At 52.0% G+C, this 22393-nt stretch overlaps 1 protein-coding gene across 5 annotated transcripts in view; it reads right to left on the bottom strand.

Annotated features, from left to right (window-relative positions):
• Positions 1-22393, bottom strand: part of VAV2 (vav guanine nucleotide exchange factor 2) — a 109958-nt gene that overhangs the window by 72934 nt on the left and 14631 nt on the right. For all 5 annotated transcript variants that reach the window (XM_015819970.1, XM_029284857.1, XM_029284856.1 and 2 more), the window contains exon 2: positions 14530-14646. In XM_015819970.1, coding sequence (XP_015675456.1) covers positions 14530-14646 — 117 coding nt within the window. The remainder of the gene's footprint in view (positions 1-14529; positions 14647-22393) is intronic.

Genomic DNA, 22393 nt, shown 5'->3' with positions numbered 1-22393 from the left:
CCCTGAGTCCGCGAGGAGAAGGGCGGGATATAAATCCAAATATAAATAAAATAAATAAAATAAATTAGGCACTCGGGCAAAGAGGCCAGCCAAGATGAGGCTGGCAGGCATTTTGTCTGTGGGTTTTTGTGGGGAGATCCGGACCCTGCAGGCCGCATGCTGGTGGGATCCTGTTAACCAGTAGGCCCAGGGGTCCCTCCAGGATTCTGTCACAAGCAGGGGATGGCAGCCCGGGCATAGAGAGGGTGGCCATGAACATTGTCCCTTTTAAGGGCAGAGAATTAGGGTTTTGCAGAGCTCCAGTCTGAGCGTTATAAATGTCCCCATCCCTTTCCCTGCCCACTCCACAATGCTAGACACAGCTGCCCCACCTATTGCCCCTTTCCCCACTCAGAAACTCTGGAGGGCTATGAAGATCTCCCCACCTGCAGGACAGGGGCCGGATCTTCTCCTGCTGTCTGCCGTGTCTCTGACAGATCCCAACTAAGCAAGCTTTTAGCAAGCAAGCGTTTCACAAAGAAGAGGGGGGTCACATTCTCCAAAGGGCCAGAGGGCAGGACAACAAACAATGGGTGGAAACTAATCAAGGAGAGAAGCAACCTGGAATTAAGGAGAAACTTCCTGACACTGAGGACAATCAACCAGTGGAACAGAAGTTGCCTCCAGAAATCGTGGGCGCTCCATCACTGGAGGTTTTTAAGAAGAGACTGGACAGTCACTTGTCTGAGATGGTATAGGACAACTGATAGAAATATAAATGAAAGGAAAAACAGTACTTTAATTCTAGGAGGCTGCACACTCAGAAGCTGCCACTGATCCTTCCAAGGCACCATTTTGCCTCCTCCAGCAGCTACTCCAGATGCCACCCCTGCCGTGATCACTTCTGGCCACCTCACATCTGGGCTCTTCTAGCACCCTTCAAAGAAGAAAAAGAGCCCATTGGGGTCCTCCACAGCAGGACCTCACGCAGCCCGGCCCTCCTCGCAATCAGGAGGAAGACGCATGGCTGCCTTTCCTGATGGCAAGCCATGGCGAGGGGGGGGGGGGAACGAAGCCACTGAATCTCCCAGTCATTTTCTTAAACTGGTCCCGCATTAGACTGGAAGGAAAGCAGCATCTCCCGCCTGGCCAGTGCGGCAAAGGATGGCTCAGCCGTCGGGGCCACCCAATGCCTGCTGACCAGAAGGGCCTGCTCACCTGCACCTGCCCAGCTCTTCCCCAGCGCCAAAGGACGTGTCCAAGCAGCAAAGGGGCCGAATTAGGCGAATGTGACAGGGGCCAACCTGCTGTGTAAGCAGAAGAGGCAGCACCCATCACAAACACATCTCCTCGGCCTGGAGCAGTTGTGCAACATCTAAAGAAATGAAACCATTGCCCACCAAAAGGAACGTCCACGCCCGTCTGCCCAAGAGCCCAGGAAGACATCATGGGAGTTGGGCTCTCCCCCACCCCGCCGCCTCCCCAACAAAAGGCACCCCACAAGAGGTGCCTGGCAGCCGTTTTCCTGCTGGGTTTAACGCTTTCAACGTGTGTCCCTTTCCCCCTGGCCTTGGTTCCCGCCAAAGTCACCTTCCTTGGACCCAGGCCTTTTCTACGCAAGACACCGATGCCTCTGGATAGGCTGGCAGGCAGGAGGGCGAGTGGCAGGAAAGCAGATCCAAGTGGGACATGCATCGCTTCCCACCAACTATTCCAAGGCATGTTACAGCTGATCCTTGTGACAACCTTGTCGTGTTTTCGCAAGTCATGCTTGCGAGAGATTCCAGCTACCCTGACATCTGCTGCGAGGCCCAACCAATTCCTCTCCTGTCTTGCTGACAACGTTATTTGCTGGGAGGTGGGAGGAGGCGGAGGAGGGGGAAGGGGGCCTGCTTCCCTGACCCCAATCCCACCGAAGCGAAGTGTTGTCAAGGGAAGGAGAAGAGCCAGAAAAGAAAAGAATCCTGGAGGAACAGAAGAGCATATTTTAATCAACACAGAGGGAAGGTGGGCCAGATCCTCCATTGGCATCAAATTCTGAAAGAGAAGATGGAGTAGGAAGGACGAGGAATCCTGTTAAAATAAGATGCAACCACAAACCAACAGAGATTTCTAAAATGCTGCGGGGAGGGGACATCGAGAAGGAGCAGCATCCAACCAAAGAATGAAGCAAAACCAACTGCCATAAAATACAAGTATCAGAAAGACGCTCCCCAGGGCCTCTGACACTGGAACCAAGAGGCTCCCCTCTGGCCTGGCCCCCTGAGGAACCTCCAGGCGGTGCCCCTTGCCAGCCCTTCCCTTCAAGAGCGGGCTGGGGACCCATCCTTCAAAGGGGGTCCCCCCTCCAGAGCAAGGGCTCTCCGAAGCAGCCTGCCGCCAGTCAGTCAGTCCCCTGTGCCCATCAGGCACCTCCTACTGGCAAGAACCAGCTGGGCAGTGGAGTTCCCCTTCTCCACCCAGGAATGGACATTCCAGTGAGACACGGGTCCTTCCAGTCGGTGCCCCCCCCTTTGTTCTGCAATTCCAGACCACTCAAAGAGGGTCTGACTTCCCTCGGCTCCCTACAATTTAAATCTCTGGCAGGTCTATTTGCCTTGTTTTGTTTTAAAATCCAGCATGCAGGTTTGTTTGGAATCACAAGGAGTTAATAGGCTCTGTGAGAAAAAACTTGAGATTTTTTAGACTCAGGCCCCTCCCGCTCCCTAAAGATCAATTTTCATTTATCTGCAGTCAGCTCCAGCTGCTTTCAGCCTTCCTAAATAAATGCCAAAGCATAATGAGTTTTGAACCAACTCTCTTGAAAGTCACAAAAATGACAACTGCAGAAAAATCAGAGCGCATGGAGGCAAATCCCAATGGCAGCGTTTTAAGGTGGCTCCGGAGCAGAGAGGGCTGTGGGCACGGAGAACATGTCTCTCCCCCACCCTCACTTTCCCCCTCCTACAACAAAAAGAGCAACATGGCCCCTTCCTCACCAGGAAGCCAACAGCTGGCAGGAAGAGTAGTGTCCCGCCAGAGTACCATGTCTGGTTCCTGGACCTGGCCAGGTCCCAGCTGTGGGGCTGGACTCCTTAAGCAAAGGCTAAGAGGTAACAGAGGGCAATGGCTGAGTCAGTCCAGCTTCCTCTCTTTTGCCTGGCTTTGAGTAAACCCTTCACAAGAGGAATTTCTACCAGCCAGCCACCACAGACAGCAGCCTTGTCTGAAGGTTGGGGGAGAGAGGTCTCCTCCTCCTCCTCCTCCTCCTCCTCCTCCTCCTCTTGGAAAGGACTTTCCAGATGGATCTAGAGAGCATTTCAAGGGTTCCCAAAGGATCAGGAATGTTGCCAGCCATTGATCCTTCTCTATGAGGTCATCCCCACCCCTCTGTGCTCCCATTTCACTCTGGGTGACAGCTGGGATGGTCTAAGTTCCAAACAATGGTTTGGGTGTCAGCCTAGACCACACCTCCATTCTTTGCAAAACATCGGAGGAGGAGGAGGAGATAGAAGGGTTTCAAGGAGATCCAGTTTGGTGTGGTGGTGAAGAAATCAGGAGACAGTGAGTTCTAGTCCTGCCTTAGACATGAAAGCCGGCTGGATGACTTTCAACCAGTTATCTCTTTCAGCCCATCCTATCTCACAGGATTGTTGTTGTGTGGAAAATAAGAGAGGAAGGAGTATTAGGTATGTTTGCTGTGTTGAGTTACTTGTATGAACTGATAGATGAACATGCCAGGAACAGCAAGCAGTTCTTCATCATGGCCTCCACAATACACAGAACAAACGCTTTACACCAAGGAGGGCTGACCTCTTAAAAGCTGACCGAATGCCCAACGTGGCATGCAGGTGGCTGTTCAGTCTGCTAAGCTAGAGAAAGGGGCAGAGCTGAGCCTGACACAATTTCAGGAGGGGAAGACATCAGAGGGAGGCTGCCAAGGGCACCACCAGCGCACCCAGAGCAACGGCACCCCAGAGCTTCACACTGGAAAGGCTGAGGATTTTCTCAAGGACCTTCAGTGAGCAAGGACGTTCTTCATCCCAGGATGGCTTCTGGGAAGAAAAGGATGTTGGCCTCAGACCTCAAGCCAGGCTCAACTGTAATATTCTGCTGCCCCAGAAACTCAACCTTGCAATCATGACAGCAGCAGCAATTTCAAGAGCTTGATACTTACAAAGAAGGTGATTTTTTTAAAAAAAGCTACCATACACACGCAGAGAGAGGGGGGGGAGGGAGGGAGGGAGGGAATGAATATTGGCCTGCTGCCAAATATGGAAACCATGCCCTAAATACATCTGTCAGCAGCCTCAGGGTCCAGACTCTTGAGTCACTGGGAATGGAGAAGATTTCGGGTATTACAGTTAAAAGAGGCTGTGGGAATCTAATTACTGCACTTGGGGAAGAGGTGAGCGTTCGCTTTCATGCATGCTGCAAAGCTCCATCAGAAAACAGGGATGTCCCAGATGTCTCCAAGCCCTTGCACGGTTTGACTTTATAGAACAAAATACCGCCTTTACCTTGGAAGGGAACACAACACGCAACCACAATAGCTGGCCTGGTCTGCCAGGGAGCACAAGGAGGACTCTGCACTCTCTTCCATCTCTTGGACTGGCAGTTTTGGCACCTGCAGGGCCCACTTGAGACCCTGGCAACCCATGGAGAGGAGGAAGGAGAGAAGGCTTCTCCTCCGGAGAATAAGACTCCTGGCCCCTTCCAGGCAGGCGGGAGGGCTTGGAAGTGGCTTGGGACAACTGGGGTTAATCCTTTCAGGTTCTATGATGCTTCGGTTGGTCATACCTGTAACGCCTCTGCAGGGTTAGCTCATGTTATCATCATCTAGAGGATGGCTTACAGAATATCCCAGCCAGCATGCAAAGCCTCTGAAACCTGGAAAGGTGCGGGCAGAGTGAGGACTCAAAGCCCTGAGGCCTCCTAAAAGGACTGCAATAAGCAGTCAACCGTTCTTCAGCCCTTTTTAAACTCTTGCCTTTAATGGGCGTTGCATGTGCCTTGAATCCCAACGTTGTGACTTCCTCTGCCGAGGCCCGTGGAACGGGGCACATGCAGAAGTTCGCATGAGCGGCTTGTGCTGGGCAGGAGGAAGACCAGGTACGTCAGCGCTACGTTCTGGGATTCATCAATGGTGGAAGATGACGGGCGATGCTCAAATCCAGGCAGGTAGACAAACAACGTGCATCACCTGAGCGAGCAGTGCAGGAGGCGGCACACCTATTTAAAGCAATGTGCAAGCTTCCAATCACACACACACACACACACACACACACACACACAAACTCACTGCCCTGACTTTACCTGAGGATTACCAGAATTGGAGGGCTTCCCATCCTGATCAAGAAGAGGGGGCTCGAATAGTCAGCTCTTAAGAAGTCCTGGAAGGAGCTCATGTCCATGCAAGAGCAGAATCGATGCCAATTCCGGAAATACTCGTAGGGAACCATCAAGCGGCCACCCATCACATCCCAAGAAAGATCACTTGAATTCTTTGATGTGACCATCATGCTTGGAGGCTGCGTAGCTGCTTTCTTTCAAGGTCAGGGGACACAGGATGTCCATAGTCTTGCTAGGTTTTACAGAATAAAACTGCTACATACTTCATTGGATAAAGGAAGGTTCTCCCATGAGGCCTTGGTCTCACTGAAAGGGGGGTTTCTGTGCATGCACAAAGCACACCAAGAAAGTGTGTGCCAGACGCAGAAGTTCTCCTGAGGATTGCTAGGATCCAGGGCAGGAGGGGCTACAGCTACTGCCTCAGGGCTCCCAGGCCAGTCTTGGGGGCTCCTTGTGCTCATTTGAACGAAGGAGCCAAATCACCCCACAGACAAACTAGAATTACGGGTTTTCCCAGGTCCTCACCTGGATAGCTCAGGAGAGTCTCCACCTGCTCAGCCACCTACACCTTTCCTGGGTTATCAAGGAACTGCAGGCAATGCAGGATCTTAGCAGATGTCTGGAGTGACAAGAGCAGAAACTAAGCAGCAAACATGATTGAGCACAGCTTAAGTTTATTGGGAATCTTTTGCTGTGACAGTGGAAGAAAAAAAGGGGGGAGGGTCCCTGCCTCCCTTGAACTTGCTGGAACTCGCTTGAGGGAGGTGCTTTGGCTGATGTGAGAGCTGCTCCAGACCAACAGGGTTGCAGAAGGCTTCCTTGACTCATTTGTGGTGAATTGTGAAGACTTTGTGGTTTTTCAGATATGTTCCTCAAATCCATTTCCAGACTAATGACTCTTTTAGCACACCAGGCAAGAAGAGGCCAGCACAGCAGCTTATTATACATTTGCTTGATCAGTTTCAACTTGTTTCCCCCTGGGGCTGCAAACAGGTTGCCAGTATAAGATGGGGCTCTCCCAGTAATCTAGAACCAGCTCCCTTTGGGCTAACACTGCCCAGGAGGGATCAATTAAGAGAGAGGCTAATTGCAATAATTAATGCTTCCCTCCACAGTGGGAAAAACGCCTTGAAGCAGTGTTTCTCAACCTTGACAATTTTAAGGCATGTGGACTTCAACTCCCAGAATTCCACAGCCAGCATTGCTGGCTGTGGAATTCTGGGAGTTGAAGTCCACATGCCTTAAAATTGTCAAGGTTGAGAAACACTGCCTTGAAGGGATAGCAATGTGCCTGCCTTCTCCAAATTATAACTCCTTATTTCCAATTATAGGTATTCTATTTTATCATTTCCAGCAAATACGGTAGCAGAAAAATCAAGCATTTCTAGATGAAACCGATTTCCTAGATCTTATTCTTACAGAATAACAGTGTTGGAAGGGACCTCGGAGGTCTTCTAGTCCAACCTCCTGCTCAAAGCAGGATACCTTATACCATGCTGGACAAATGGCTGTCCAATCTCTTAAAGACCTCCAGTGTTGGGGCATCCACAACTTCTGGAGGGAAGCCATTCCACCAATTGTTCTCACTGTCAGGAAGTTTCTCCTTAGTTCTAGGTTGGACCTCTCTTCGATGACCTTCCATCCGTAGCTTCGTGTCCTGCCCTCAGGTGCTTTGGAGAATAGCTGGGCCCCTTCTTCTCTGCGACAGCCCCTCAGACACTGGAAGACTGCTCTTGTGTCCCTCCCTAGTCCTTTTCTTGTTTCGACCTAGACATACCCAGTTTCTGCAACTGTTTGTATGTTTTAGCCTCCAGTCCCCTAATCATTTTTGTTCTTCTCTACATTCTTTCTAGGGCCTCAGCATGTTTTTGTATCATGGTGATCAAAAGTGGATGCAATATTCCAGGTGTGGTCTTACCAAAGCAGTATAAAGCGGTGACCTGGATACCATCCCTCTGTGGATGCAGGGCTGTGTTGGCTTTTTTGGCAGCTGCAGGAGGAGGAGGAGAGCCAAGGGGACAGAGCAGACTGAAATACTGCACAACAGAGGTGCCAACATCGAAGGTGTCTTAGAAGAAATTCCCTCCGGTGCCAGAAGTCGACACCAGCAAGTTAAAAGGCTGCGAGGGCCCATGGAAGGCAGCAAGACATGGAATGGAGACTCGTGGAATGCAGAAGCAGCACTAGAAGGATTTGGCCAGCTCTGCCAAGAAATTCAGAGGACGGGAAAGGCCCGTCAACATTCCAGTTCAAAAAAAGGAGACTTAACATACAAACTATGGTTCAATATCCTTTATTTAACATTTAGCAAAATAATGATTAAGATCATTCAACTCAGATTAAAGAGTTCTGCATGGAAAGAGAGATGCCAAATGTTCAAAGCTGGTTTAAGAAAAGGATTGTGATTGTGATGAAGGAGAAAGTTTGTTTTTTTTTATTTTGCTTTTTATTTGTGCCTCACCTTCACCATCTTTACAAATAACTCGAGGTGGCCTGTATATCCACCCCACACCCTCTCCTTCTATTTTCCCCACAACAATAACAACAACAAAGATGGGTTGGGCTGAGAGAGAGAGAGCAGCTGGCCCAAAGTCATCCAGACATCTTTCATGGTTGGCAGGATTTGAACTTATGGTCTCTCTGCTTTCTAGCTCAGTGCCTTAACCACTAGACCAAAGTGGCTCGGATACATTTATATATCTTTCAATTCACTATATTCTTTTTTTCTTTTCTGTTTTTCTATTTTTTTTCTTCCTTTTCTATTTTTTTCCTTTTTAAGATTTATAATAGTATTTATATTTTAATTGCAACATTTAATAAAATTACTGCTAGCAAAAGAATTGACAGTGGTGGAGAGCAGCTGCCGTTCAGGATCAGGCACAAACACTCAAGAAGGACACGGCAGAGCAGACACGAAGACCGAGGAAAACCGTGCAAACACCAGGATGGGTCACCGTCATGCAAGAGGGCTGCTCAGGCTTGCACAAGGACAACTGGGGAGTGTGCAAACCCGTGGGCATGAGAGAGAGAGGGAGGGAGGGAGGGAGGGAGGGGGGAGGCTCCCCCCTCTGGTCTCCAGGGTCTTCCCAAGGGACTCCTCAGGACACGCGGAGGAGGGAGGTTTCCTGGGGCTGTAAGGAGCCCAGCTTCTCTTAGCACGGGAGCACCGCATTCATGTGAACGGCTGCCAGTTGCCTCCAAGGAGAAACAGAAAATGTCCTGTTTGTGGAATTGGAGGATGGATGAAGCCGGAAGCACACGGCCTCTTCTGGGGCTCCTTTTGCAGACCCTTCCTCCATTCACTCTCCCAACCGTGGATATTTTGCTGGCATCTCTTCTTCCTCAGGCACCAATATTGTTTTTACAGGGTGCCCAGAGAGCTCCAACCTCCCGCTCAAAGATCCAGCCACAAAATGAAAGGGAACCTGAGGGGGGGGGGAGAGCCGGTCTTTCCAGCTCCAGAGAGAGCCCTGCTGGGGAACCCGACCAGCTGGCTGCTCCCAACTTTCATGGGCACAAGGTCTGCCTGCCACCAACGTGACCCTCCTGTTGTATAAACAGAGGGGCTGCTCCGAGAGAACAATGGCATGGCTGCCTCTCAGGGGCAGTGGGGCATCAGTTGTATTTTGGCAACAGCCCCCTTCAAGAGTGCTCCGGCAGACACCTCCCCAATTGGGCAGGGTGGGGTTTGTACACAGGAAGTGCTAAGACTGGGAGGGGGCTTTGGTCCTCCACCCCCTTCTCTAGGGTCAGCAGAACTGGACACACGTCCTGGAAGAGGGTCCCCAAATGGTTGGGGTCTCCGAGGAGAAACCATCTTCAATCAAACCCCCTTCCTCTCTCCTTAATGGATAAAGAAATGTAAAGAAATTAAGTCCATCAAGGTTGGGCTTCCTCCTGGCCACGGGTCATTAGGCTTCCTCCCTTCTTCTCCGTCCAACAATGTCTGCCTGGCTCAGTTCCCAGAGATGCTCCCAAGCCGAGAAAAAGCAAGACGGACATTTCTGGCTGGATCCCCAGGAGAAAATCTGTTATGAGAGGAAGGCCTTTTCTGTTTAATACAAGGGGACAACCGAGCAGTTCTTTGTGTGGAGTACCCAATCTCCCAACTTCCTTTTTCAGCAAAGATTTTGGAAATGGGGAGAGGGGCTTCAGCTACCGAGGACCCCAGTTGTCAGGGCTGACCAGGAATCAGAGCTGGTCTCACATGGAAGCAGCGCTGCTTGTACTGATGGGCGAGGGATGTTGGTGGTTCCTGGAGGGGGGGGGAATGTTCAGTGCCATCAGGCAGGTATCTTGGACCATCTGTGAAATTGGCAGCCACCATTTCAAGTGGTTCAGCTCCTCCCTAGGCGGGCATGCCACTTGCTATGTTAGGGAAGAGCATTCAAGACCTTCACACCCACACACCCACACTGTGCAACTGCAGAGGGCTCAGCTCTACCCTCTATTCTACTGAATGCCTCCCCAAAGCCCGGAGAGATGATCCATTGGTGGGGGACGAGGAACCGTCACTGCACAGGGGGGAGGCCTGGCTCGGTCAGACAAGCCCAAGGAAGCCTCTGCAAGACATCTTTGCCCACGGCCTTCTCTGGAGCCATGCTGGGGAAGACGTTCTTGAACAGAGCAGTGGAAGCAGGGTGGGGGGTGGGGTGGGAGGGGGCACCCATGCGACTCCTGAAGGGACTCTGAGAAGCCCCAAAGTCTTTCTTGGTGTTCTCTCTAGACTGAGCTTTGCCTGCCCCCACCCATGGCCAGCCCTCTCCTAGCTCTCTCCCATCTTCCCAGCAGCTTCGGTCCTGCCAGGCCGAGCAATGCAGGGGTCCCTCTCTCCCCCCTTCTAAGCTTCACCTGTTTTAGAGGAGCATCTTGACTGGTGAGATTTCCAAGACTCCAGGAAGCACGAGAAACACACCTAATGCTCCCCCCCCAAGATTCCCCAAGAAGAAATGAAATGGACCGCCAACTTCCTTCTTTAGCTCACAACTGGATCTAGACTTTTTGGGGGGAAGCTGAGAAGTGCTTGAACCCGGTTCTGCCAAGAGCAGCACAGCCTTCCAGACCAGCGTTACAGGATCCATCGCGGACTCTGCAGAACCAGCCCAAATAGAAGAGGTTTCGGCTGCCACCAGGGCAGAGGCAACCTCGGCTCCTCCTCCTCCTCCTCCTCCTCCTCCTCCTGATGTGAGCAGCGAATTGTGGATCTCCAAAAACAGCCAAAGGGCAAAGTAGTCAAAGGGCAAAGCGGCCTCTCACCAGCCTCTCCCCCGCTGCTAGGATGCCCCCTCACCAACCAGGAGCCTCCGAGCCTCCATTGTTTAACCTGTGACTCCTGAGGTTTCCCTGCACCCTCTTCTCCGGGCATTGGGTCAGACCTTCCACAGAAGCAGCATTAAAAAGGAAATTGCTGGACTCTTGTGGGCTTAATCCTCCCAGAGACCCTCCTGCAGAAAAAGATGATACGCGAAGCCATAAAATTAATGGAGCCCTCAGCCACTGAAGTGGAAGTGCAGGAGGAAACAGCATTTAAAAGGGAGTGGAGAGAGTGAGAGAAGAGAAAAGAATAAAAATACCCAAGGGAAACCACACATCCAGTCTCCAAATATTCCCTTTCAGGGCTATGAAATAGCAATTTAACTCTGGGAGTCTCCACGATCGAAAGGTCTGCCTGACCATGCCAGTCGCCCCTGGGCCAGCCGCACTGAGGAATTCCAGGGCCACTCAGGGAAAGGATCATCTGGACAATCATCCACAGCCAGTCTGGTTCTCTCTCTTCCCGACTGTCCAAGTGAATGCCTGTATGAAGGTAGGCCACAAACTGGTGGCTACCCTGCCTCAGAGATTCACTCAGCTGGAAACTGACCCTCTCCATGGCTCTCCCTCCACCTGGCCTACCTCTCAAGGCTGTTGTGAGAACCCAACTGCAATTAAAGAACACTAAGGACGACACAGCCTCTGGTCAGCTGCCCTCCTCCCCTGAACACCCTGTTGATGGGACTAGAGAAGCAGACTCTCAACTGCTCAGAGGGCTCAAGGCACTGAGAGAAGTGCAGCCCCCCCCCTCCAAATCTCTACCTCTGCTTTGAGGGACCTCTCTGGAAGGCCCACCCTTCCTCCAGGGCATCCAACCCACCCCCCAAGATACTAGGGGAAGGGAACAGCCCCATAACCTCACCTCTTCACAGCCCCCCCAAGGCCCTGAGCCAAGCTGAGCCTTTACCGGGGGGCAAAATCAAGGCTGTGCTGATAAATACAAGATGGCAGCTGGAGCCATGCACCTCCCCCCACCAATAAACACATCAATAATTCTGCCGGTCACTGGATCCTGGGCTTTTCCTGCAGAGGGGCCCCAGAGTCTGCTCAACCTTCCAGCTCTCAGTTCTGCCTTTGGGTCCAGCTTTGGGGCTGACCCAGGAGTCCACTCCCCTTCTTCCTTTTTCCTTCCAGAAACTCAACCGTGGCCGTGGGAGCCAGATGTCAGCAGAAGATTCGCAGAAGCTGCTAGATGAGCGGCTTCCCTGCAGACAAGGAAGAAATGCCACCAAGGGGAGGGTCCGCCTGTTGCAGACGCTGAGACCCTCCCCAGTCCAGGCTCCTGGCTCAGGACTTCAGCCGCCAGTGGTCCTCCTCCCACCTGCAGGGGAGGACACAGCTGCCCCAGCTTCACAGGGTCATTCGGTCAACTCCGCAGGGCTGGTGGCAATGCAGACCCAAAGCCTTCTCCGGGTGCCACGGCTGCCACTCCCGCCTCTGCCTTTGCTCTGGCCCTTGCTGCCCTGCTCCTCAAAGAGGGGGGTCAGCCAGTCCCCCCACCCACCTGTCTTTTGCCCTCCAGTGGAGCACGAAGGCCCAGACTTTGGGGTGGCAGCCTGGGGATCTCCCCCCCCCCTCTCAAGGCTGAAAAGGTCTTTGCTTTCCTCCTGTCCTTCTTCCTTGCCTGCAACTGACACTGTCTGGCAAAAGTTCCAGTCATGGAGGATTCAACAGTTCAGTTGTTGTCTCGTAGCCTTGGAAGGGAGCACAGGGAGGCTGGGGACGCCGGGTGTCTTTCTGTCTCCATTCTGAGCAGCCAAATTTGGCCAAACCAGCCACCAGCAGGTGCAACAGTCTCTGAGCAGAGTTTCCATTTTCAGATGAACAAAATCCCCTCCGAGAAGCATGAATCAGTTCAGATTCCCTGCTTGCTCAGCCGTGCACCCACTTCTAGAGAAAGCAAGGGGACTTCTGCAGCTGGCCGTGGGAGTGAAGCCTCGCCCCCATTCTAATTCAAAGCAAGTCTATCCCAGTCATTAAAGTCCAAATGGAGGCTGTTGAATGAAAGGGTGTGAGAGCCTTCAGCATCAGGGAAGGTGCCCTTGCCCACCCCAGCCTGGCGCAACTGTACAGGGCACAAGCCTCACAGTCTAAGGAGACCATCTTCTCAAGAGTGCCACCTCTGCAAGGGGATCTGGGCCTTCCTCATCTGCAGGAACTAACCTGGTCCTTTTTGGATGCCCACCAGCTGGCAGACAAGGGCCCTTTTGCTCCTGGCTACAGGTGGGACTCCCATGTGCCCAAACTCCCAACCTCTGACCTCAAACCCTGGATCAGCTGCTGAATGTGCAACCATGGAGTACTCGACACCGAGTTCCAGCCAATGGTGCAGCATTGTTTGCACCCTGTGCATGCCCGAGAGGAGGCCAGGAACTCCTCTCCACAGCAGGCAGCAATAGGGACCCCATTCAGCTGAACCGCTGGCAGGCATGCCAGGCACAAGCAGACACGCCAAATGGGTGCAGCCCTGGAAAACTGCAGCCAGCTGCACAATGACTTAAGACCCATCCTTAAAGGTCTAGAAACTGAAATGTGCTTTCTTGCTTAATGAACTCTCAGATTTCTGAGGAATTATGAAAACAGCGCCATTGCCCATATCCACACCTACGTTTCCGTGAAAATATACACTCTCTGGTCCAGGCACGAAACTAATGAAAATAAATATAATTCTCTTTAAAAAAACAGGGAACTCCAAGCGCTTTGGGGACAGAGTGACTTTGTGTTGTGCAACATGCTCAGCCCGGCTAATGTGAAATAGTAGGTTTGTGGTTCAGGGAACTCAATCTATGCATCATTGGCAGGTAGAAATCAAGAGATAAATGCAAAGAGAAAGCATTCAAAGCATTATTACAGAGCTGGAAGCAGCAAAGCCACAGCCACACAGCCTGATCGCTCTGCAGTCAGCCAGTGAACCCCTTAATTGTCCACGCAAGTGTCTACACGCATGGCTTGCAACTGCCGGGTCGCCCATCTGCTTCCCCTGAAACAGCCCCTGGCAAGTTCAGACCTGGAGTCAGGCGAAGAGAGGCAAGGGGGGCTCAGCGAGGCCCCTTCCAATGCGGGTTTCCCAACAAGAAAGCACAGACCGAGGCTGAGCTTCTTTTCCTCTCTCACCCTCCAAGGAGCCCAGCGCGGCGGTGAAATGCAAAAGCCTGCAATGCAGCAGCTTTAATGTCACCCGTTGGGGAAAGAGCTTGAGCCAAAATGCCGCACACTAAAATTGGGAGCTCAACGGGCGAGAGGGAACACGCAATATTTCCAAGCAGCCGCATTTCATTGCAACCCTCCCCTCCACAACAAAGATTTCTTCCCTACATAATATAGTTGTGATTTTGGAAGGTACTTAATGAAAAAACTACTGGCCGGTTGATATTTGCAAGGATTTAGGCAGCACTGGTAGTTTTTCCCCTAAATGTACCCAACCTTCTCAACGTGTAGAATAATTGCAGTTGTTCTATGAATTACAAAAAGAATTCCGTTCACTCAACAATGCAACTTTCTGTGATTTTTGTCTTGAAAGGTGAAGGCAACATAACAGCTTCAACCTGGATTAACAGGATCTCTCCAAGCATCACCAGCGGCCTCTGGCAGGACACGGAGGCTTCACTGTGACCAGACCCCTGTCCAAGCATCAGCAGCAGTGGGGGGGAGGCTTCTGCTCTGAGCAAGAGCCCCCCAGCACTGCACCTAACGTGGAGACGCCTCTCCTGAGGCCTGCTTGGGCCCAGCGTCGCCAACGGCTGCCTAAAGGGGCTGCCCACCCCTCAAGGGTCTTCTGGGCAGTTGCAAAAGGTGCTTCTCCTCACATCTCCAGCCCCTCTTCAGAGGCATTTTCCTCTGGGGGGGGAGCTTTAGAAACTGCAAAAAAGCCACTTCACGCTTGCCCGCCCCCAAAGCCCCACCTACTTTTCCGAAGTCCCGCACATCAAAGAGGTCGAAGGGGTCGAAGAGTTCGCTGTTCCGGAGGCCGAACTTGTCGTGACACACTTTGAGGAACGTCCGGATGTTCTTCAGGCAAAGGAACTGCAAGAAAAGGGGAGCCCTTGAGAGCCTTTCCCACAGAGACCCACCGGGGGGGCGGGGGGGGTGTTTCTGAAATGACAAACGCCACTCCCTCCACACCGTTCAGTCCCCCTGCGGCCTCATCCCTAGCGCTTTTCCCAAGGGGAGGCAGTTTCTCGGACATGGAAGACAGCAGCCACACAACACCCTCAACCTGGGTGGACATCCTGGGTTCACACAGCCCCCTCCGCCTAGGGCAGGGGTAGGCAACCTCGGCTCTTTGATGACTCATGGACTTCAACTCCCAGAATTCCTGAGCCAGCATAGGTGACTCAGGAATTCTGGGAGTTGAAGTCCTTGTGTCATCAAAGAGCCGAGGTTGCCTACCCCTGGCCTAGGGCAGGGCTTTTCAACCAGTGGTACGGGTACCACCTGTGGTACATTGGCACCTGGCAGGTGATACGTGACCATCCTAGAAAAGTGGTAGTGGGGGAGGGGAATGAGCTGAACTGGTGGCAGCACCACACAAGCCTGAGCGAGAGATGGCTGGAGCTGCAGGGCTGCCAGGGCTCAGCAGAAGCGCCAGGATCAGCACCGCTTTCCGGCTGATCAGCGCTTCTTCGGGGCTGTCGGCTCAGTGGAAGCGCCAGGATCAGCACCAGGCTCATATTTATGACGGTCACAGTGTCCCAGGGTCATGTGAAGTGATGAAAACCTGCTGCAACCACCCAGCAGACGGGGGGGGGGAATAAAAACCAAACACCCCCCCATCCCACCTCTGCTGCCAATCCTCAACAGAAATGCTCACAACAATGGAAACCTCGGACAGGAGGAAGAGCGCGGCCGGGCGGGCAGGCAGGTGTCTTGCTCGGCTGTGGCTTGGGGGGGGCACTTTTTTCAGTGCCATTGTAACTTCGAACAGTCACTAAGCAAACTGTTGTAAGTCGAGGACTACCTGTACTTTATCACTTTTTCCCTTTTTTTTTGGTCATCAAGTTTTTGACACCTTGCTAGGCGATTGGTGGTACTCAGATGTTGCCATATCCTAAAAGTGGTACAATGGGTGAAAAGGTTGCCTATCCCTGGCCTAGGGGACCCACCCAAGGCGAAACAATCCAGCTTCACGGCTGGCCTTCAGCAGGCTCGGTGCTGAAAGGAGAGCCAAAGATTGGTCCAGGGAAGCCAGAGAGACCCCCGCCCCCCCCCACTCTTGCCCGTCTGGTGTGCTGAGAAATGAGGTCTTTGTGGTCTTGTCAGACACACCAGAGTGAGCTCCAACTTCCCCATTGGCCACTCCATTTTTGCATGTGTACACACACACACACACACACACACACACCATTCTGCTCAAATCCCTGTGTGTTCTGAGGACTAGTCACTTCTCAGCTTTTGGTGGAGGCAGAAGAGGCAACCTTGCAAAGGGGTTATTAAACAAGATTATTAAAAAACCAAGACCTGGATTTTTGTATTTTTGTAGCTGAAATATTGAATTTGGTCGAGCACAAATGTCCGGGGTTGGGGAAGCTGGTGAAGCTCTGTTGCCCCTGGACAAGGCCCTGCCAGCCTCCAGTACGAGCAGGATCCCAATGCTGGGGCTGGGTGGGGCAGTTCTGCATAGAGTCAGATGAGCCTCCTTCACTGCCCCCCCCGCCCTACAGCTGCAGAGAGGGAGGGGAGGGGGCTTTCTTTCTTTACTGCCCCTGGACCCTGCGAGGGAGCCTTCAGCCGGAGCTCCTGCCCTCCAAACACAGAGCGAGCAGTGGGGAAGCCAATGGGCCAAGGTCTCCTCAGAGCTCTGGTTCAGAATTGGGGAGACCCCCGGTGGGCTACCCCCGGGCACATCAGCATGGTCTCTGGCCCTCAGGTCAGAGGCTGTGTGCCAGGTGGCCCATTGCCGAAGCTGGGGGTCCTGGGAAGCTGCAGGCCTTTTCTGGGCAAGAGAGGCAGCGACGGATGCAGGAAGACCCTCCCCTGAGGGCTTTCTGGCTGCGAGGCAGGGCTGGGCCGCTGCTTCTCTTGCTGCAAGCACAGCCAAGATGTCACTGGGCTAAGGAAAAATGCCTCTATCGGGGGGGGGGACAATACAGGAATGGCTGATGCAGCTGTGGGGGTGGGGGGCAAAGTAAAGGGTGGAGCCCAAGCTGATACTTGCCCCCCCTCACTCAAAAGCCCCAGAGACAGGCCTCCCCCCCCTCACTGCCTGCTGGTCCTGCTCTGCAAAGTCTGCATGGGTGTTTCTCCTCCGAATGGCTCCCTTTTCCTCGCAGGAGACAAGGCCGCTCTTCAAGGGGCCTTTGCACACTGGAAGCCGCCCCACCCAGAAGAGAGCCCCCCCCCAAAAAAAGACAGAGACAGGCTCTACAGCGGGTGAGCAAAAGTCTCTGAACATTTCACAAAAAGAGGAGCATCTTTGAAAAGCCAACAGCACTGAAATCCTGTCTCCTAAGCCTGGGGGAGCCTGCCCAAGACAGCCCATGCCACAATGCCCGTCCCTCCTCACTCTGCTGGCCCCTTCCCCAAGGCTGAGGGAAGCCCCCCTTCAGCCTTCCCCTTTCATTGCCAAGCTGGACTACTCACACAAAGCAGCCCTGAAGACAGATGGGGGGGCAACCTGCCCAGTGACCCACCTCCTGGTCAGCTCATTCGGGTCCCTGAAGAGGCTGCTCCTCTGCCCCCCCCCTCCTTCATGACCCACATAACTGCAGCAGGATAGCAGGAGAAAAAGAGTGGAACATCCCGGAGGGGGGGGGCGTTGCTGGAGGCCTGGAGTGTGTTTGGCCTGGAGGAGAGGCGATTGGGGAGAGCCATCCTCTCTTATCTGAAGACTCAGCTGATCCAGAAGGCTGGGCAGAAAATAAATTAAACCCCAATGACAGGAATTAGATTTTGCTTGGGCCTCCCCTGATGAGCAGAGCTCTTCCCCAGGCCACTGATGGGGTGCCGCTCTGCTGTGACTCAGGCTGGGGGCTCCTCCTGCACCTGCCTGGCGAAGGAGGGTGGCCACTCCGCTGCCTTCCTCTACCCCCCACCCCACAAAACCTCTGCCAACGGGAGGCCGTAGCTGGCCGGAAAAGGGTGGTGCCAAGTGTGAGTCTTCTTTGCGGGGACAACTGAAAACCAAAACAAAGACAGATCAATTAGCTCTCTAAACTGCAGGTGTCACTAGTGGGGAGCTACAAACACCACACTACGTCAATTGTGGAACTCACCATGAGAACCATAGCAGGATTATGGTGAGGGGGAGGGAGACGCCTGGCAACGAGATGGTGACCCCAGCCACCCAATTCCAGGAGCTGAGCCAATATCTCTGCTCCCACGGACCCTTCTTCACACAAACACACCTAAACCCCGGCTGCTGCCTCACCTTCTTTCTCTCCCAGAGGACACATGAGGTCCTAAGCAGGACTAAGCAACATTCTTGGAAATGAAAAATGGCTGCATTCAGTCAATCATTTGTAAATTTATCAGGCTAGAAACTGGGAAAACCCGAGTTCTAGGAAGCCAGCAGTCTGACTTTGGGCCAGTCTCTCCCTCAGAGCCCTAGGAAAGACTTAATGGGTTCTGAAAAAGCTTGCAAGAAAATTGCCAGGACTTGTGCAGGCTCTGGCCAGGAGCCGACACTGACCTGAAGCTCCCCACCAGGTTTCTGCTCCCAGTTTATCACAGCCAGAAGCTGGGCTTTGCTTCCTCATGACGCAGCTCCCGTTACTCTTTACTCAATGGAAAGAATACCAAGCAAATTCAACGCAAACAGAGTGAAGCACGGATGGAAGCATCAAAGCAGCCACCGCGCCAAGTCAGAGAAGGCTCTCAAAAGGCAGAGGCAGAGGCAAGGAGGAAGCCGTCACCGCCGCCGCCCACAGATCTCCTGGTGCCAAAGCAGGGCTGCTCGTGAGTAACTGACGGGGTGAGGCTGGAATCAGCCAGTGCCTGGACCAGCTCTTTCAATAGGCTTCTCACCAGGGCCTTGAGGACCAGCCAGGAAAAATGCTGCAACGTTTTCCCTCCAAAATCAGCACTTTGGGGAGGAGGGCCTTTCTTGCAAGCCGCCATTTGAAGCCCCAATGCTTGGTGAAGAGCCTCAGCAGGCACTTTTCCTGCCACCCACCCACCCACCCCCATTTCTAAGTAACTCAACAATGCATAAGCTCCCCCCCCCAGTCAGAAAAGAATCAGGGACTGGAGTCAAGAGCACAAAAATCCTGCAATCTACACTAAATCCCAGCTGCTCAGTTTCAGTCAGCAAGGACTCTGCTCTGCCCTCCCCTCCCATGGAGAGGCAAGTCGGCCATTCCACCCCTCCAGAGCCTCTAACAACTGGACGTGCCCCCGGGTGAGGGAGTCTCAGCCCTGCCACCCAATGTGCCAGGGAGTCCCTGGGCCAGTCCCTCTCCTTGAAACCGAGGAGTGCCCCAGCAGGCATTGCCGCCCAAAGCCTCCGAGTTGATGATGGGGGAAATGTGGTGGAGGGGCATGGACAATGAGCTGGGGCGGCTGCCATGACAGTTTAATTAAACATTACACTGAGGCTTTTTTGATGTAGATCATCCAGCCCTGGTGGAAAGTGCCTCCCACTGTATTGCTACCCTCGAGAGGGCAAAACCAATGCGGAGCCTCATAAAAGGATTTTAATGAATTTCACCGCATGGCTTTGTTTGGTTCCTGATCCCTAATACCCTGCAAGCTGAAGACTCACAACTGTCAAGCGCAGATTGCATTCAGGGGCAGTTGCAGATTTGCCACAAATCCCCAGACGGCTTAAATCCTCCATCCCAAGTCATGGGGTGGGGTGGGGGGAGAAATGGAGGGCTCACCCCACAGGTCAGCCATCATCTCATCCGCCATTTGTTAGCTGCCAATTAGTGATTGGTGGTCTGACATGTCAGCTCAAGCAGGGAACATACCAAATACTCCTCCCTCCTCCTGTTTTCCCCACAACCACCCTATGAGGTAGGCTGGGCTCAAAGAAAGTGACTGGCTGAAGGTTCTGAAGGCAAACTTCTCTTGACTGTAGAGGCTTCCCTCTCATTCCTGGGAAATACTACAACTCTGCCAGGAATATCAGAGTCCTTTGCCCAGCTGGGCAGAGGAAGGACCAGGCAACGGGGGGGGGGAGAGGCATGAGACCTTCTGGGCATTTTCAGAGCTCAGTGCTCTAGCCTCCCACCACCATTACCACCACCCGTTCTCTTTTCTACTGGAGCAAAATTCCTGGGGAACAGGCCCCTCTGCCCCCTCCACTGGGAAGGCAGCTCTCCCAGGGAGGCGAGGGAGAAACAGCACCCAGTTCCAGGTCCTGGACTGGAGCAGTCCCAACTGTAGGTGAGGATCCAATGATGGGGAGCACCATGAAGAGTCTGAAGCCCCCCTCCCGAATGAAAGGGCAGTCCTCTACTAAAATATAGGGGGAGGCTTTTCTTGAGGCTGCAGAGGAAAAAAGCACTGTGCTGTCAACTCTGAAACCTGAGAGGTCACGGGGAGAGCAATGACTGAACTCCAAGTCTGCCCCACAAGGGAAAGGACCACAAGGACCTGCCCCACCTGGCCCCTCAGGAAAGCACGGCTCTTGACACTATGTGGTCAGTCAAAAGAACTTTTACTGAGAAACAATGGTTGCAGTTGGGTCAGGTGGAATCTCATGATCCCGCGATCCTGCGCAAAGCATCAAGCTCTTCTTCTCATTCTGAAACCCAACCCCCCCCCCCGACCAGTCCATCGGCAGCCAATACAGTGCCACAAGTTTGTTTTGAGAGCGCTGAGTTACAGGACAGATAGCGGGTCATCCTCAGGGCGCAGCAACCTTGGAGTCAGGTTGGCAGGGAGAGAGTCCATCCCATCTCCGAAGACGATCCCCCTCCCTAATTCCCATGCGGTCACAGCAAAAGTGAAAGCTTGCAAAGAATGCTCCCCCAGAGCCTCCTCCCCCCCTCCAACAGATTGGCAGGGCACCCAAATGGGGACCTGACATGCTGCCACCCCAAAAGGGAGGGATTAAGCCTGTAGAGCACAACATAACAAACAAGGGAGAGAAAAACAAAGTTAGAACATTCAGTTAGGTTTGTCAGGATATTGATTGTGAAAATGTTTCACTAATCTAGTGGCCCTAATATGTCACTGATCAACCCATTCATTCTGACCTGTGGGGAAATCTTTCCATTCCACTAAATATTAGAGGTTACCCCTATGCATATGAGAGTCCAGAATCACCTCAAAATGTTGCCCCCCCTCGTTAACATTAGTTAACGGTACAGGTACGGGGGGGAAGAACTGGTCTAAGGGGTGAGGAAATTTCAATTTTCAATTAACTGCAGTGAAAGACCGGATGTATCCAGCGTAGGGATTTTGGCAAGTCTAATTCTGCTGTGACTAGGTTAATAAAATGTTTGATGGGGAAAGGCCTCACAAACTTAGGTCCCAATTTTTTGGAGGGTTGAAGAGACTGTATATAACATGTGGAAAGATAAACTCGGTCTCTCACTTTGAAAGGTTTTAACTCAGTTCTCTTCTTGTCAGCTTGTGCTTTATAGGCATCGCGAGTTTCTGTGAGAGCCTTTCGTACTACAGGCCAGGGATTTTGTAGTTGGGAGACCCACTCCTTCAAAAATGGCACCATGGGGTCGTTGACAGGGAGTTCAGGCATGGGTTTGAAGTCTTGACCAGTAGCCACCTGGAAAGGAGTGAAACCAGTGCTGCTGTGTAGAGTTATTGTATGCCACTTCAGCAAATGGCAGGAGAACAGTCCAGTTGTCTTGCTGATAATTAATGAAACATCTGAGGTACAGTTCCAATCCTGAGTTCACTCATTCACACACCCCATTCGTATGAGGGTGATGACTAGAACTGAGTCCTTGGTCAGTGCCCAGTAGGTCCAGGAAGGCCCGCCAAAACTTAGAAGTGAATTGCACTCCTCTATCTGAGATGATGCGTTGGGGTGCTCCATGTAGTTGATAGATGTGATACAGAAATAGTTTGGCAAGGACCCAGGTGGATGGGATCTTCTGACACAGGATAAAATGCACTTGTTTAGAAAATAAATCAGTGACCATCCAGATAACTATATTTCCTGCGCTTTCGGAGAGTTCCACAATAAGGTCCATAGAAAGCTCAGCTACTGCCTGAAGGAGTCCCAGTGTTTTCCCTTGCCACTGCTTGGCCGAGGCACACACATGACAACTGGCTACATAGTTCTCAATGTCCTTTTTGAGGGATTTTTGAATTTTTGAATCATGAAAAGCTCCCTAGAACCATGAGTCTCTGATTTTCTGAAACATAAAGAGTTTCACCCCGCCCTAGATATAGATAACTACCTACAGGGAGCACATTTTCCTAGGTTTTCAAATGAACAACGAAAGGAGATGAATGGTTTAATTACGTCTGAGGAAATTATTTTCGCAATTAAACAGTTAAAAGTGGGTAAGGCCCCTGGTACAGATGGATTATCAGCAATTTATTATAAAATATTATTTGAAGAGATGACAGAACCATTAAAGGAACTTTTTAATAGTATCCAGATTGGAGGAGAAGTGCCTCCGTCCTGGAGAATGGCTTTTATATCGCTGATTCCAAAAGAGGACCAAGATCTTACCCAGCCTAAGAATTATAGACCTATATCGCTTTTGAATATAGATTATAAGATTTTTGCTAAAATATTGGCAAATAGGTTAATGCAAGTTTTGAAGCAAATGATTCATAGTGATCAATCTGGATTTATAACTGGAAGATATATGAAATACAATGTAAGACAAATTGTTAATTTAATTGAGTATTT

Source organism: Protobothrops mucrosquamatus, unplaced genomic scaffold (assembly GCF_001527695.2).
Source record: "Protobothrops mucrosquamatus isolate PMUCROS unplaced genomic scaffold, P.Mucros_1.0 scaffold1036, whole genome shotgun sequence".
NCBI classification, from domain to species: domain Eukaryota; kingdom Metazoa; phylum Chordata; class Lepidosauria; order Squamata; family Viperidae; genus Protobothrops; species Protobothrops mucrosquamatus.
This window is presented reverse-complemented; position numbering and strand designations above follow the sequence as displayed.